The sequence below is a fragment of the Daphnia pulex genome, chromosome 8 (assembly GCF_021134715.1).
Source record: "Daphnia pulex isolate KAP4 chromosome 8, ASM2113471v1".
In the NCBI taxonomy this organism is placed as follows: domain Eukaryota; kingdom Metazoa; phylum Arthropoda; class Branchiopoda; order Diplostraca; family Daphniidae; genus Daphnia; species Daphnia pulex.
In genome coordinates this window covers 13348095-13363774 of record NC_060024.1, presented here as the reverse complement: position 1 = coordinate 13363774, position 15680 = coordinate 13348095, and the positions used below count along the sequence as shown (strand labels likewise).

The 15680-nt window shown below is 39.2% G+C and overlaps 1 protein-coding gene and 5 long non-coding RNA genes across 23 annotated transcripts; 4 read left to right on the top strand and 2 right to left on the bottom strand.

Moving 5' to 3' along the window:
• The first annotated feature begins 540 nt into the window (after positions 1-540).
• Positions 541-8270, top strand: LOC124200946 (guanine nucleotide-binding protein G(q) subunit alpha). Of its 7 annotated transcripts, none has more exons than XM_046597339.1 (8): positions 541-2031; positions 3624-3808; positions 3873-4027; positions 4278-4406; positions 4865-4956; positions 5024-5215; positions 5663-5770; positions 6243-8270. In XM_046597339.1, exons 1-8 carry the CDS (start codon positions 1914-1916, stop codon positions 6323-6325), a joined length of 1062 nt encoding a protein of 353 aa, XP_046453295.1. In that variant the 5' UTR covers positions 541-1913; the 3' UTR covers positions 6326-8270. The 7 variants fall into 7 exon arrangements, with proteins under 7 accessions (XP_046453295.1, XP_046453297.1, XP_046453296.1 ...); XM_046597341.1 differs by lacking the exons at positions 4278-4406; positions 5663-5770; positions 6243-8270 and adding exons at positions 4558-4686; positions 5337-5444; positions 5939-6079 and having other exon boundaries at positions 568-2031; XM_046597340.1 differs by lacking the exon at positions 4278-4406 and adding an exon at positions 4558-4686 and having other exon boundaries at positions 573-2031.
• Positions 8271-8975: 705 nt separating this feature from the next.
• LOC124200944 lies at positions 8976-10407 on the top strand. Of its 3 annotated transcripts, XR_006877439.1 has the most exons (4): positions 8976-9185; positions 9266-9479; positions 9545-9684; positions 9766-10407. It is a non-coding gene; the product is annotated as an uncharacterized LOC124200944 (long non-coding RNA). The 3 variants fall into 3 exon arrangements; XR_006877440.1 differs by having other exon boundaries at positions 8981-9479; positions 9545-9695; XR_006877438.1 differs by having other exon boundaries at positions 8987-9479.
• Positions 9686-10610, bottom strand: LOC124200945. The gene is made up of 2 exons (XR_006877441.1): positions 10401-10610; positions 9686-10320 (listed from the first exon to the last, which is right to left on the bottom strand). It is a non-coding gene; the product is annotated as an uncharacterized LOC124200945 (long non-coding RNA).
• A 144-nt stretch (positions 10611-10754) lies between these two features.
• On the top strand, positions 10755-12155 carry LOC124200943. Of its 3 annotated transcripts, none has more exons than XR_006877437.1 (5): positions 10755-10942; positions 11016-11202; positions 11257-11559; positions 11617-11859; positions 11927-12155. It is a non-coding gene; the product is annotated as an uncharacterized LOC124200943 (long non-coding RNA). The 3 variants fall into 3 exon arrangements; XR_006877436.1 differs by having other exon boundaries at positions 11003-11202; XR_006877435.1 differs by having other exon boundaries at positions 10756-10942; positions 11108-11202.
• Positions 12156-12776: 621 nt separating this feature from the next.
• Positions 12777-14520, bottom strand: LOC124200941. Of its 4 annotated transcripts, none has more exons than XR_006877428.1 (6): positions 14355-14520; positions 14095-14281; positions 13738-14040; positions 13469-13680; positions 13183-13405; positions 12777-13115 (listed from the first exon to the last, which is right to left on the bottom strand). It is a non-coding gene; the product is annotated as an uncharacterized LOC124200941 (long non-coding RNA). The 4 variants fall into 4 exon arrangements; XR_006877426.1 differs by having other exon boundaries at positions 14095-14189; XR_006877429.1 differs by having other exon boundaries at positions 12777-13405; positions 14095-14294.
• On the top strand, positions 14514-15234 carry LOC124200942. Of its 5 annotated transcripts, none has more exons than XR_006877434.1 (4): positions 14516-14555; positions 14611-14621; positions 14717-14824; positions 15157-15234. It is a non-coding gene; the product is annotated as an uncharacterized LOC124200942 (long non-coding RNA). The 5 variants fall into 5 exon arrangements; XR_006877431.1 differs by having other exon boundaries at positions 14524-14550; XR_006877432.1 differs by lacking the exon at positions 14611-14621 and having other exon boundaries at positions 14514-14550.
• Positions 15235-15680: the final 446 nt, after the last annotated feature.

The following is a 15680-nucleotide window of genomic DNA, read 5'->3' as shown; positions in this document are numbered from 1 at the left end:
GAAGTATTATGAAATTACATTTGAAAACGAAAATCAAAGGAAACCTATTCGACCAAACGAAACGGGATGTTAATAAATTAATTAGTTTTGGATTATATCATGCTTTGTTCGGAACTTCTGGTGACTACTTCCTGTGGAAATCTTGTTATTGAATTTGTTTTCATCTTCTTTAGTATATATTACAATTTATTATCTGCAGTCGACCTCATTGTGGTATACGTGTTAAACTGGAGATCTTATCGCATAACAGGGAGTCGTAACTCTAATCAGAAAATGAGTTCCGGTCGGATTGCGAGTTGTCGAGCTGAAACAAAAGCGACTCGTGATGATTATTTCCCCTACGAAAATCATTTTGAAAAATAAATATAAACTCAAAAGAAAGAAAAGCTTGCTGTTTTGCATAATCTTGTTATAAGCTTGTCCGCTAGGTGTCGATGGCGTTTCCATAAAGGGTGGGGTAGGTAAAGCTTGGGGTGGGGGGGGGGATATTGACAGGGATTTGGTCGACGGTGGCGCCTTTTGGCGGCCGCGCTGTGAAACTGGTTGGCTGTGGCGAGAGCCGAAACCGATGTCCTGTCGAACTGGCGAGCCCGAGCACTGTAGCGACGGAGGAGAACGTGAGAGCCGAGACCGACTCCGCCTGACATCTTGTTTCGATCGTCAGATCCTATTATTTCCCCCCTTCGAGTCCGAGTGTGTGTGCTGTTAGTGTTGGCTTTTTCCTACTCTGTGAGCTCTCTCTAGTCTCTCACCCCGACATCAGTCTGTGTAAGGATTCTTTCTACAGCTCGGTTATCTCTTTGCCTTTCACGTAAACTTAATTTGGCCAACGCGGCCGCCGCCCCGTCGTGTGTGTGGATGTGTGTATATGCGTGTGTGTCTCGTAGACTCTATCGCCTTTTGCCAAATCCCCACCCCCATTGCTCACACACACTAGGCACTACCACCACCCTGTTGTATGTGTGTTTGAAAGAGTAAAGATCCCAGTGAAATGAGAGCCTAACTTATGCTCTATATAACGGCGCCAAGAATGCGGAAAGTGACACATTGTGCTGTGCTGCTGGCGGGGCCTCATCATCAGGCGTCGCCGTTGTCCAACTACCAAATCGTTGCTGTTGCCTCCGTTTGAAAACAACTCGCCAGAGAAAATTTCCAGGCTTCATTTTCATCGTCCAACGTATTCAGCCTATCAGCCAATCGAGCCAAAACGTTGGTCATTTATTATAAAAAGAAGAATATTTCATCGTGACTGTGTCTGTGCTTCACACACACACAGACACACACACGCAAGTCGCCGTGTGTGTCGACTCTTGTCTATAGACCGACTCTCCCTCCCTATTCTCTCCCCTCCCCATTCCCCCCCACCCCCCCCCCTACACACACACAAGACTAGACGACAGGGGCCATTCAGTTTTGACACGTCCGTCCCACACCCTCTCGCGTCGTCGTGTGTTTTTTTTATTATTATTTTCGGACACTAGATAAATCGAGAGGAAGAAAAGGTATTTTCTGACTTGGAACAAGCCGACACAATTCCAAAAGTGTCCATGTGAAAGTGTTTTGTGCGTGAAAGGAGGAAAAATCGAGCGCCATTTGCACTCTCTCACACGCCGGAAGAGAAAAACACGTCTGAATTCGATTTGAGAGCCGATTTTTTCGACAAGTCGACCGTTTTTTTGATTGTGTCACACACGGAAAACGCCCTTGTTGGATCATCACCTGGTTTTTATACTCTGCTTCTGCTCCCAAGTTGACAACCACCACAAACGGGGAGGTGCAGCTGTGATCTTCACAGTTATCGGTGGAAACATTTCTCTCTAGAACAAAATCAGGCTGTCATTTTCACAGCCTGTTGCCGTTGCTGAACTCTTTTCCAGTATTAGCCAATCGCCAAGTGGGGAATACACAGCACGATGGCCTGCTGCCTGTCTGAAGAAGCCAAAGAACAACGACGGATAAACCAAGAAATTGAAAAGCAGCTCCGAAGAGACAAACAGAATGCCAGAAAAGAACTCAAACTGCTCTTGCTTGGTAATTATTATGTAACATTCATCGCTTTACTTTCATGTCTCATTATTCTCTGCAGCTCTCTCATTGATCTCTCAGCGGAACAGGTTTTTGCACCTGTAGTTCTCAGGCTTTCTTGTCCTTGTTGCCTAGCTCGTCTTATCTCCTTCATCTTCATCTTTTTTTATCTCTTAAATAGATAATGAAGGTTTGAAATGCATGTGTACAGTCACCGAGTGAAATCAGTTTCTTTCCCAATCAAATAAGCCAAGCCAAGTTTGCCCCACTGAGCCGATGGATGTCATCAAATGGCCCAAGCTGTTGCCAGTTACAACTGGTGGAAAGTCAGGATGAACATCATGCAATTGTTTACATTGTCAGGAATATTTTTAGAACGTTGTTGCTCTGGCCTGCGATTGCTCGAACCCTTTTCGCCAACCCATCCTCACCGCTGATATACGTACTATAAAGGGAGGGTCGCCTCATTCGTTTCTTGCCAAAAAAACCAACTTTTTTGTTGTTTTTTTTTTTCTTTCCTGGGAATTTATTTATTATCAGCATTTGTTGGAATTGTCCTAGCAATGGTGTATAGCCGGCCGTCTAGGTTCTTTTTTTTCCCTCTCTCTCTCCTTTCAACACTGCGGCCCGTTTATCTTATCCGAATTTTTCTAAGCTTTAGCGGAGTATATAGTAGAGCGTTCGTCCGTGCACTGTGTGTGTGTGTGTGCAAGCTGTGTCCGGTTTGTTGGGGAAAAACGCACCGCCAAACACACATAGACACACATGAACGAGCGGTTCGAGACACGATAATTTTTTTCTTTTTCCCCCTGTGTGTGTTGAGAACGTGAGAATGAAGAGAGAGAGAGAGAAAAAGAACCTCGAGGCGCTTCGGGACTGTAAATGCGGATTGTGAACCGATGGTTTCGGGCTGAAGACAAGAAGAGAAAGAGAACAACAACCTTGCAGGGCGTTGTTGCTGGATGAATTTTCTTCTTCAGTCATCGCCAAGATGGCGTCTGCTGAGGTGAACTCTTTCAGGTTGTTGTATGATTACGTTGGAAAAATCAACTTGTGATGGACATTCCGGTAGATTTCACAGTCGCAGACTCTCCCCCATTTATCGAGTGGTCGCATTCCTTTTGGTAACTCTCATCTCAACGTGGAAAAGTGCGTTGAAATCACCTGAGCCGAAGAGGCAGAGCAGCACCTGACCCAATCACACACACACACTTGAAGGGCAGGGGAAATGCCCAGCTTGACAACATTCAATTGTGTTGGTCGCTCTCTAGTGGATCAGCTCTCATGCTGCTTCCAGCGACGAGATATGGATGGCAATCCCAGACAGCCTTCACTCGTTCCGCCTTTACTAGCCATACCCGCGTTGAAACCGAAAAAGTCACGTATTAGAATGGACGTTGTGATGCTTTTACAGGGCAAGAAGAATTTTTTGTTTTCGTTTTTTTAATTCACCCCATCCTTCATCCAGCGTGACGGAATTGTATTACAGTTTGTTTCCCCCATCGGCGTTACATGTGCATAATCTGATTCAATGTTTTAATCATCACTTTTTTTTTGTTCTTTTCTTTTCTTTTTCTTGGGTAATTGGGTGGCACCAGGTACGGGAGAGTCGGGAAAATCGACCTTCATCAAGCAGATGCGCATCATTCACGGTGCCGGTTATTCTGACGAGGACAAACGGGGTTTTATCAAACTCGTCTATCAAAACATATTCATGGCTATGCAGAGCATGATACGAGCCATGGACATGCTTCACATCTCTTACGGAGACTCGCCTAATATAGTAAAATCCAATTATTCATTGAGTCACATTCGAATTGCACTAACATTCATTTGGCATTTCACAGGAAAAAGCGGAACTAGTCCGGTCCGTCGACTACGAAACGGTCACAACTTTTGAAAGTCCTTATGTCGAAGCCATACGAGACTTGTGGAGGGATGCCGGCATTCAAGAGTGTTATGACCGGAGGCGTGAATATCAACTCACAGATTCTGCTAAATAGTAAGACTATCATCTCCCTTTCTCCATCAAATCAAATCAGAAACTTTTGATTCAAACCAATCATTGTCAATTCAACAAAAGAGTCTGCATAGCAACCATTTCTGCTTGTAGTTTATATAGTCTATTATTATTATTATTTAGTTGTCTATTGATACAATTTGAAGAGCGTAGTTCTGACATTTTCCCGTTGCGGAACTATTTTTTGTGCCTTCTTTTTTCTCCCCCTCTTGCGCTTTGACCCGATGCACAGCTATTTAGAAGCGCTAGACCGTATTGCCGCTCCGGATTATTTACCCACGCAACAAGATATTTTGCGCGTTCGTGTCCCCACGACGGGCATCATCGAATATCCATTTGACCTGCAGGAGATCCGCTTCAGGTAGAGTATATTCATTCACGCCATTATTCATTTTCGCTTCAATAATAGCATTAATGATACCTCCCTCTCGTACAACTTTGGACTCTTTTGTGACATGGGTGGTTTCTCGTTGTGGACTTCCTATGTAATTCATGAATCATATTTTGTAAAGCTATTTGGACGACTACGAACGGATTGTTCTTCCCAGTTATCTGCCAACTGAACAAGATATTCTTCGCGCTCGTATTGCCACTACGGGAATCATTGAATACCCGTTCGACTTGGATTCGATTCTTTTTCGGTCAGGATCAAACGGCAGTAGATTGTGATCTTAATTGTGCAGGGCTTATTTAAATCCACTTTTCGATGGTATATTTATGCTAGTGATTCAGTAAAAAATGACCCCCGATTCAGGCTGACTGCTTTGTAGATTAATCCATGCCGAATAATATTTAATAATAATTGATTTGTTGTTACAGAATGGTAGACGTGGGCGGACAGCGATCCGAGCGACGGAAATGGATTCACTGTTTTGAAAACGTCACTTCCATCATCTTCCTCGTTGCTCTAAGTAAATATTCCGATTTACTTCAATCAATTATGTTTAAAATTTACTGACGTTTAACTTGTTCCAACAGGCGAGTACGATCAGATTCTTTTCGAATCAGACAACGAGAATCGAATGGAAGAATCCAAGGCTTTATTCCGTACTATCATCACGTATCCATGGTTCCAGCACTCGTCAGTCATCCTCTTTTTGAACAAAAAAGATCTTCTAGAAGAGAAGATTATTTACTCCCACATAGTCGACTACTTCCCCGAATATGATGGTATGTTAAACTCACCCTAAATACTAATCATAATTTCTTTACAGTCTTATCCCGTAATTTAATTAACACCAACTCAAAATTCGATATCATTGTAACCTCGTCGATTAATGTCCACGTAAAGGACCCAAACAAGATCATGTCTCTGCACGCGAATACATTTTGAAAATGTACATGGCAATGAATCCAGATCCTGATCGAAGTTGCTATTCGCACTTCACTGTTGCCACAGGTTTCAATTTTTCAACAAAAGGCCTTTGAGCTTGCAGCAACAATTAGAAATAGGAAAGAGTTGATTAGTTTAACAGCAGTATTTTACGGCGAAAGTATTTGCTAGTTGAAACAAAGTATTTTCACCCAATCCCCAGTGTATTTTTAATAGATTCCGTATGTGCTAGTGCAGTAGTTCTTATTGCTAATACCCTTTTCCCGTGAATGTTGCTAACGCAGGACCACAGCGGGATGCCATAGCAGCTCGGGAGTTTATTTTACGGATGTTTGTCGACCTGAATCCCGATTCGGATAAAATCATCTACTCCCATTTTACGTGTGCTACAGGTAGTATTTTTTTCTTATCTTTGTATTTTTCTAATCAACCAAAATTGGCGTAATTATAGTCGCAGCTTTTTCGGGGTTGTTTTGATAACGAATCGCTTTAATTCGGCCAGCAAGTAGGATTGTCTATCTGATGACAGTTGAGACTAATGGAGTTTTCCTTCTCGACAGATACTGAGAATATTAAGCTTGTGTTTTGTGCAGTCAAAGACACAATCATGCAGACTGCATTGAAAGAATACAATTTGGCTTAGAAGGAAGTCGAAATGGATAGAAACAATTTGGAATTTGGATAGGAAAAGAATTGTTCAGGTATTTGAGGACACAGAGGGATTAGTTTTTCGCTGCTTTTCAAGTAGTTGGCTATGCAAAGGGGGGACTGGAAATCGGGACTTAGTTAAAGATATTGGCGTAGGTATTCCGATGATTGTAATGACTGTTTGACTAATCTTTTCCTTTGAATCGTTTTTGACAGATACGGAGAATATTCGTTTTGTATTTGCCGCCGTTAAGGATACTATTCTGCAACTCAACTTGCGGGAGTACAATTTGGTGTGAATTTCTTCAATCCCTTTCCTGTTTTTCACGATAAAACGCAAAAAAGTTTAATTGAGTATCCGCTCTTGCTCTCCCTCCGCCTCGATTCCTCCACCCCTCCACCACCCCACCCTTCGTCAAGGAAATCTTTGAAAGGGAGAAAACAAAACAAATACGAGAAGAAGGGGGTCCGGATGTGAACGAGCAAGAAAAAAAGAAAAGAAACAAGCAAAAGCATTTTGCATCTGGTTCCAAGGTTTTTATTTTGGGTTCGGATGGCGTTTAAAAAAAAAAAATTATTTTCGATTTCCTTCAATTTTTCTCTTGATTGACCCATTAGTTGGAAGCCACAGAGATGGGTGAAAATTAAAAAAACAAGTTTTAAGTAGTGGTGTGGTGTATGCCGTTAGAATCTGAACATGCTGCGCTCTCTCTTTGCTCTCTCTTTGCCACTTTTTTTGAGGGGGGAGAGGGAGGCTGATATTCGTCGTGACCTGCAGCATTTAATTGACAGGTCAAGTTGTGAATCGTTCGCAGAGCTCAGTGACCAAATGGTGTTACCTCTTCCTTTCCCTTACACACAACCGCGTCCTTCCCTTCGCCCATTTCCGCTCTGTGTACATAATGAATTTTAACAGGAGACAACAGAAAAAAAGACTCGTCGATCATTTGTTTCTTCCTTCCTCTCTTTCTCTCTCTTTTGTGCCCCTCCAAGAAAAAAACCAAAACTTCGATCCGAAAGAAGAGGAAATTAGATACAAACATATGTAGAAGATAAATGCTTGTGTTTTTATCCCGTTTTGACTCGGAATATTATTTTTTTTTTTTAAATTTTAATTTTAATCCAAGGGCAAAAACAAACACGCGCTGTATTCGATATGAACTTGTGTGTGTGCGTGTGTCAAGTGACTGCTGCTGCTGGGCGAAACTAATGTATGGACAGGTTTTGTAAGTAGGTGCGCAGATTATTGAAGCAGAAGACGGGGGAAGAAACATGGCCTAGCTAGAAATCGTACTAATATTAGTTCATATTATAGTTTTGTCTCCGTGTTCAATTCAGCGCGGGAAACAAATTTGAAAAAAAAGAAACGACGACACCTTTTTTTTTTTCTCCTGCACCACCCTCCCTGTCCCTCCCAATCTTCCTCCACTTCTTCTCCTGCTCCTCCCGATTTCGGCTCTAGTCTCGCCCCCCAGTTGTTCATTATTGGGGACATGACATAAGAAAAGGAAAAAAACACAAAAAAAAATTCATGAAAACTAAAAAAAAAAAAAAATATTATTAAATCTTCTGCGGACCCATGAAATCTATACGTTATTCTTCATTTCTTTTGACTGTACTTAAAAGAAAAAAAAACGAAGTCATCGGCCATTTTAGTCGCAAATTGATTGTTTTCGCTCCTCCATCATGTGTATGTGCAATTTTTACAGATTTTTTTTTTTTAATTCTCCCTATTCCCTCCTCCCATTCCTCCCTTCCATTCTTCCTATTTCTCACTCGCTCTATATACTGTGACCCGCCTACTACCCACCCAAACCCCCCCATCTCCCCAATTTTGATTCTTAGTTTATATCAATGAATACGTTTGTTTATATTTTGCGCGCGGATGGGGCCAGGCCATCAGTTTCAAATTACTTTCTTGTTTGGGTTTCTTGTGACCCCTTCAAAAAAGATGACATAGGGCTCGTAGTTTTTTTTCTTATCAGCAAAAAAAAAAAAAAAGGAAAACACATTTTCATTCTCTTCCCGCCACTTGTGTGCTGTCTTGCTCGAAAAAAAGTTAAAAAAAAAAAGTAAAAAATATTGAATAATGGCGGTGTCTTGACTTTGATCCCGTTTGATTTCATTCGCTATCTCTAGCTCTCTCTTTTTTTAATTTCCATTGTAATTCTATTGTATTGTACTGTACCGTGTACTGTATTGATGATTTAATCCGACATTGGAAATGAAGAATGGTTGAAATGATTTTGTCTTTTTCACTTTATTTAGATTAAGTACCTAAATTACTTTATCTAGCGAAGTCATTTTACTACCTTGAAAATTTGTAAATGGTTTTAAATTAGGTCTATCCGCTGAATGAGAAAAAAGACATTGTGACGTATCTTTTCCTGGACCCGAAATATTTCATGGACATGGCGGGACATGGCGAACAGTTCAACAGAGAAGTTCCGTCAAGTCCAGCAAATATCATGAATATCTGTCCTTGTTGATCCATTTCAGGGGAATTAGTGGCCAAAACGACATTTTCCGAGTATGTACAAGGCACGCCGAAAGGGTCACCCAAACAATGTTTTTTAAATAAAGTTTCGCCGAAACACCATCTAGCGGTAAAATATAGAACTACATGCAAAATTCCCTTTTCCAAAACGCGGAAATTTTCTCTCCCATCCCATAGTCGGACATTTAAAATATTTAAAATTCAATAGGGTTCTATTGTCGAACATGAAAATTATTAAAGAATTTATTGGAGTTCTATTGTCGCGTAGTGGAGTTCTACTGTCGGGCACTGAGTTCTATTGTCGGGCATTTTTTTGTCGTGTGGATTGTCCCCCCATCCGCCAGGTGGCGCGAGTGTCTTCGTGAGGAAGAAATATTTGCCATTTGTTTCTGAGACGCTGACTTGAAAGTGTCTTCCATCGATTGGTGTCGATCTACATTTTCAGCTATAGACCTTTTTCACAATGCGGAAAGTCGGGATTTTACAATCCGGCAACGCCGCAATCGGCCATCTTTGTTCTAATTAATTTTTCCCCGTGTAAATTCCCATAAGGAATCGGGGTCCCTTTAGTTTAAATTCATTTTTAATTTATTGGTGCCTTAAATAAAATTTATTTCTCATTGATCGTGTTCCCAGATGAATTAGTAACATTTTCATGTATGGTAAGTATTACTTGTGGCTTATATTAATTATGTAATTTGAACTTTCATTAGGTTGTTTTGATTCTGGAATGTCAAAACAGATATGTTGTGTGTTTGCCGTTTGGCTGGTAATCATGGTGGTAACAGATACAATGTTCGTGAAACTGTTATGTAAGTTTTGCTTCCAAATGTGAATGTTATCGGACATCCAGAATATGTGGTTTTATAAAGTAGGAGCCATGTATGGCTGAAAAGAACAAATGTGAGAAAAAAAGATTGACAAAACAAAGCAGAGTTTGCAACATTTTGCTTCCGGTAACATACTATTTTTTAAAGTAATTAATTGATTAAGATCGTATTTTAACTATTTCCCTGAATAGGTCAGCCAAGTTATGTATTTAACTAAAGATGTTGACTGGGCACCAACACGTAATCATGAGAATAATTCCATTGGGATGGCTACTGTTAAAAGAATTAGTCGCTCTGTAAGAAGGCAGATTGCTTGTATATGTTCAAAGATGTAAGAGGATGGTATATTATTTATATTGATTATGTCATTTATAAAACATTGCTTAACATATTTCATCATTTTTTCCCATAGACAGTTCCAAAAGATGCAGTAACTGATTTCATGAAAGATACCGCTGGATATACCCAATGCAGAACACCTTTGATAGACACATCAACAAATTGGTGAATCAACAAACGAGCAGCATCCATCTACCTGCAACACAGCTCTTGCATTAGAAAACTAGGCATTGGTTCCTCGAATAAAAGTATTGAAAAATGAAAAGACAATTACTAGTTGAAACAGTGTCACATGTTCAGTATCTGTATTAAAAACTTCTTTTCACCTCGTTTAATACAAATGTTTCTCTAGAAAAAAGAATCGTGTGTATTCTTAAAGTGATAAATAAATAACGATAATGAATCAGATAGCCTAATCATAGTGAACGCTTCGTCAGATTAGGGAACTAAATGTTAAAGCAGTTGAATAAGTAAATTTTAAACTAGTTAACCCCAAATACTTTTGAGGGAATTTTTACCACATATTTTGGATGTCCAATAACATTCACTTTTGGGATGCAAAACTTACATAACAGATTCATAAACATTGTATCTGTTACCGCAGCCAAACGGCAAACACACAACAAATCTGTTTTGACATTCCAGAATCAAAACAACCTAATGAAAGTTCAAATTACATAATTAATATAAGCCACAAGTAATACTTACCATACATGAAAATGTTACTAATTCATCTGGGAACACGATCAATGAGAAATAAATTTTATTTAAGGCACCAATAAATTAAAAATGAATTTAAACTAAAGGGACCCCGATTCCTTATGGGAATTTACACGGGGAAAAATTAATTAGAACAAAGATGGCCGATTGCGGCGTTGCCGGATTGTAAAATCCCGACTTTCCGCATTGTGAAAAAGGTCTATTAACTGTAATTGGTAATGCTAGTTTGGATTTCTTAAATTTAATTAATCTTTGACGTCTCTGTCTGAATTTCAGGCAATCTGGCATATAATTTCACTTGGCCAAATGTGATGACGTGGGTCGAAACCGCTGTCCATTTGGTCGAAATGTCGGACATTGTTAGCTGTACAGTATCCTTCAATAAATTCCGAGGGGGGTGCTTGGAGAATGAAGACATCTGTCGGATCCCAACTAAACCCTTTGAAAATATTTCGCGCAAACTTGATACCGTGCAGACGCAAACTTGACGTGTAGACCGAAAAGGTAATCATAACAACTCAGAACAGCAGGTAATTGTGTGACTATTTACAACATGGCGTTTTCATATTGTCTAATGTTTTTTAACAAAGTGATTTTAAATAGATGCTAAATGATTTTGCTTTCTTTTTTAACTTGGCGTCTCATTCCTGGACTGTTTGTGAATGGGATTTTTAAATTCTTCAATGGCATTCAAGGATTCAAGGATGAATTGAACAAGAAACTGGAAGAAGTAAGCAAGAAAACGATTCATTCAATATCCGAAACGCAAGAATTGATCCAGCAACTGACGGTATAAATACGTGTTAGTCAAAACGACGTCATTTGATTTTATTTTTTGTTGTAGGCCTACACATGTCAACAAATGTTGGAGGAGACAACGACCAAAATGGAGAATCTTTGTAATCAGTTGTTGATTAAGAATGAACACAATAGAAATCTTGACAGAAAGACTCGCAAAGCAGAATACATATTAGCTGGCCAAGAGACCTCTCAGCGATTAATATGCTGATTTGGAAAAAAACAAATTGCTTATCTTAAGTTTCAGTTGTCTGAAAAGGCTATTGAACTCCAGTGCAAGGAAAGGAAGATTGAGGAAACTGAGAATGCCTTGAAAGACTTGTCGCTACATTCTCATAGCAATGAACAGGTATTTTTAGAAACATTGTAAACGAAACTAACACTTATGTTATCATTTTGATTTTAGTTGGCCATTGTCGAAGAAAGTAATCGCGAACTTTAGGGCAAATTTGATGAAAAGGCCCAGGAACTTGAAGCTGCTCTTGTTTGTCGAGAGAATTCACAACGATTAAAAGCCGATCTTGACAAGGAAGTTGCTGATCTCAAATGTCAGCTTATGTCAAAGTCAATAGAACTCCAGTTGAGCGGATGGAAGAAAGGGAGAAAGCCATAGACGAATTACGCTAAAGTCTCTTATAACACTTAACGGGTAATTTTACAAAGTACCGACTTTTTTTGCTTAATTTTTTAAATCACTAAGTTTATACTTCATGCAGAAACTTGCCGATCAGAAATGGACATGTCGAGACAAAAAGAAAAGTTGGAGTTAGACGCTTTCACAGAACACGAAGCCGGAAGTGATTCGGATTAGCCCCTTTAAGTCCCAGTCATCGCCCCCTTTCTTACGCAAATTATTTATGTTATGCTAATTTTCTTTATGTCCCCTCAAACAAGTGTAGTAAATTGATAGTTATGAAATATAATAATGGCGTATTTATTTAAAAATTGCAAGTGCATGTGCTATTTTTCAAGTTTTAACGAATGTTAATCAATTTATTGTTCTGGATAAATAAAAGATGATAAAAGTGAAATGAGAAACACTCCAGGAGGAGTTGAGTTTTTATATACGGCGCAGGATTTTTTCGCGTCACATTTCTACCCCATTTCTTAACCTTGACCTGACAATGTTCCAATATTAAGTTAATTTTAATGTCGTTATCCTTCTCTTGGCTTGTTTTACAGCCATTATTTTAGAGAGGAGACATATTAAACTTTAAATCATGGGAAGGGTGACCAAAATGACTAACTCGGCCACGGAAAATCAAGGTTGTCTGGAATTTTTGGACGATAACATACTTTTTGGGGGATAGACAAGGAAACTAAACGAACGGGGGAGGGGGGGGGGGTTAAAAAGGATTGACTTGGCCAGTTGTCGTCGACAAATCGCCTGAAAAATGTTCAGAGACAATCGCGCAATCGCATCAAAAACTCGCTCTTTCTATAACCAATCGCCTGCAATTAGTTATTGATGCGAACGGTTATTAGACTCGTTATTAAAACCTGTAATAATGTAGTGTTTGTTTTCACTGAAATAAACAAAAGAACCACCTGGAAATTAAAAAAATATACGCTGTTTGCATAATTCATTGTATTGCATCATCAATTCATATCATTCATGGCATCAAGTTTGCGACGGCACGACATCAACAAATAGGGTCTTACAATAGCATTAGCTTTCTGCAAAAGATTTAAAGTATCCATGGCAGTTTTAGATGCATCTCCTTTCTAGGTTCAAAAGTATAACCTTTATTAACCTTTTTTTTATAGCTAAAACGGTGTCCTTGCATCTTGTGAAGCCAGTTCCTGTTGTTTGACATCAGAAAATGTTTGCTTCAAGATGGGCCGAAGCGAACGTGCTGGTTCCACGGCAGCCTTTATCACAGGTTGTTGGTTAGGGAAAGAAGCCTAAAAAAATTACCATAATATATCTAAATTAAATGACAAATAAGACAGATGCTCGAAACGAATTTACCTGTTCACTTTCCGTTTCCAATCTTCGCTCCAGAAGGCTGACTCGAGATCGGCTATCTTTCTTTCCGATGACGCCATAATCTACTGGGCCTCTTCGTATTCACCGCTGATACTCTCAAGTTCTAAATTCTTTAAATTTAAGGATGTTTTCAAAGCGCCTATCTCCAACTTTTCTTGTTGTCTCGGCATGTCCAGTTGTCCACTTCTGATCGGCAGGATTCTGCCTGAAGTATTAACTTAGTAATTTAAAAAATTCAGCACAAAAGTCAGTAGCTTTGTATAATTACCCGCTCAGTGTTAAGAAACTTTAGTGTCAATTCATCTAAGGCTCTCTCCATTTCTTCCATCCGCTCTACTGTAGTTCTATTGACTTTGACTTATCGAGATCGGCTTTTAATCGTTGTGAATTCTCTCGACAAACAAGAGCAGCTTCAAGTTCCTGGGCCTTTTCATCAAATTTGCCCTAAAGTTCGCGATTGCTTTCTTCGACAATGGTCAACTACAATCAAAATGATAACATAAGTGTTAGTTTCGTTTACAATGTTTCTAAAAATACCTGTTCATTGCTATGAGAATGTAGCGACAAGTCTTTCAAGGCATTCTCAGTTTCCTCAATCTTCCTTTCCTTGCACTGGAGTTCAATAGCCTTTTCAGACAACTGAAACTTAAGATAAGCAATTTGTTTTTTTCCAAATCAGCATATTAATCGCTGAGAGGTCTCTTGGCCAGCTAATATGTATTCTGCTTTGCGAGTCTTTCTGTCAAGATTTCTATTGTGTTCATTCTTAATCAACAACTGATTACAAAGATTCTCCATTTTGGTCGTTGTCTCCTCCAACATTTGTTGACATGTGTAGGCCTACAACAAAAAATAAAATCAAATGACGTCGTTTTGACTAACACGTATTTATACCGTCAGTTGCTGGATCAATTCTTGCGTTTCGGATATTGAATGAATCGTTTTCTTGCTTACTTCTTCCAGTTTCTTGTTCAATTCATCCTTGAATCCTTGAATGCCATTGAAGAATTTAAAAATCCCATTCACAAACAGTCCAGGAATGAGACGCCAAGTTAAAAAAGAAAGCAAAATCATTTAGCATCTATTTAAAATCACTTTGTTAAAAAACATTAGACAATATGAAAACGCCATGTTGTAAATAGTCACACAATTACCTGCTGTTCTGAGTTGTTATGATTACCTTTTCGGTCTACACGTCAAGTTTGCGTCTGCACGGTATCAAGTTTGCGCGAAATATTTTCAAAGGGTTTAGTTGGGATCCGACAGATGTCTTCATTCTCCAAGCACCCCCCTCGGAATTTATTGAAGGATACTGTACGTCTCATCTCGTGCAGAAACACTTCAGAGCTAGTAAAGTAATTTTGTTGATCAATCTCCCTGCAATAATACAATAGGTTTTACTTTTATTAGTTGATTTTCAGGTTGGAAATGGAGATTTCTTTGCTCAACTGTTGCAGAAATTTAGAACACAACAAAGTCTGAGCTTCATGGCTGTAAAACCATGTAAAACCACCAGCCAGCTGGTGAAAGGTGTGATCGAGTCATGGTTGAGTTGCAGCTTCTGCATGCAGTTTATCGAGCTGGTGCTATCCCAAGTGTAACTGCAGGAAAACTTCTTGAATTGGTAATATGATTGATATTATTGGTTGTAACTTGGGAAATCTTGTGTTTTTATTTATTTTGCATTCAACTGATAGTTGATCGCAACAGATTTAGTTAATGACTAGAGAGTAGACCCCTTTGCTTCTCTGTTGCAATTATGAGTTAAGACCATTATGGAAATGTGGATTACATTTGTTATTTTCAAGTTGGAAAACTTGACAACTACAAATTCCTTTGTAAGATTTATCAAGGTAATTCTGAGAGATTGTATAGTTTAACTTCATACTTTTGTTGTTTTGTTATGTTACATGAGATTCTGTTCCTTGTTAGTAACTTGTTTTTGTTTTTCAATAGCCAGGTGAAGTCTGCGCTTTTTTTTTGCAGTCTAATGTGCGCATGGATTCGTTGCAGTCATCCAGTGAAAGGTGTGATTAAATTGAGCTGTTGCATGCAGTCTTTGGTGCTGATGTTGTCCTGGAGTGTGGGAGAGTTCCATGCTTCAAGTCTTCTGGGATCAGCCATATCTGAGTTGACGCTGGATCATGCTGCATTGTGGTTGCCGAAATGTTGGACATCTAGTAGAACTGCAAGAAGACTCCTTGAAATGGTAATTTGATAACAATTTTATAAGTTCTAACTTGGGAAGTATCATGCTTGGACTACTGTAATTGCTTACATTGTTTAATTTTAACATTTGGGGATTTCATCATGTCAACAGCTCTTTCCTTTGATCATATGTAAATTGAGTTATGGATTGTTTAAGGGGAATTGGTTAACAAGATAGGCAGATACTGTAGAAGAATGTTTTTGTTTCACTGCAGAGCACTACAAATTTCAAATGAATTTGTATTGAAATCTTAAATGAGTAATCTAGTTTC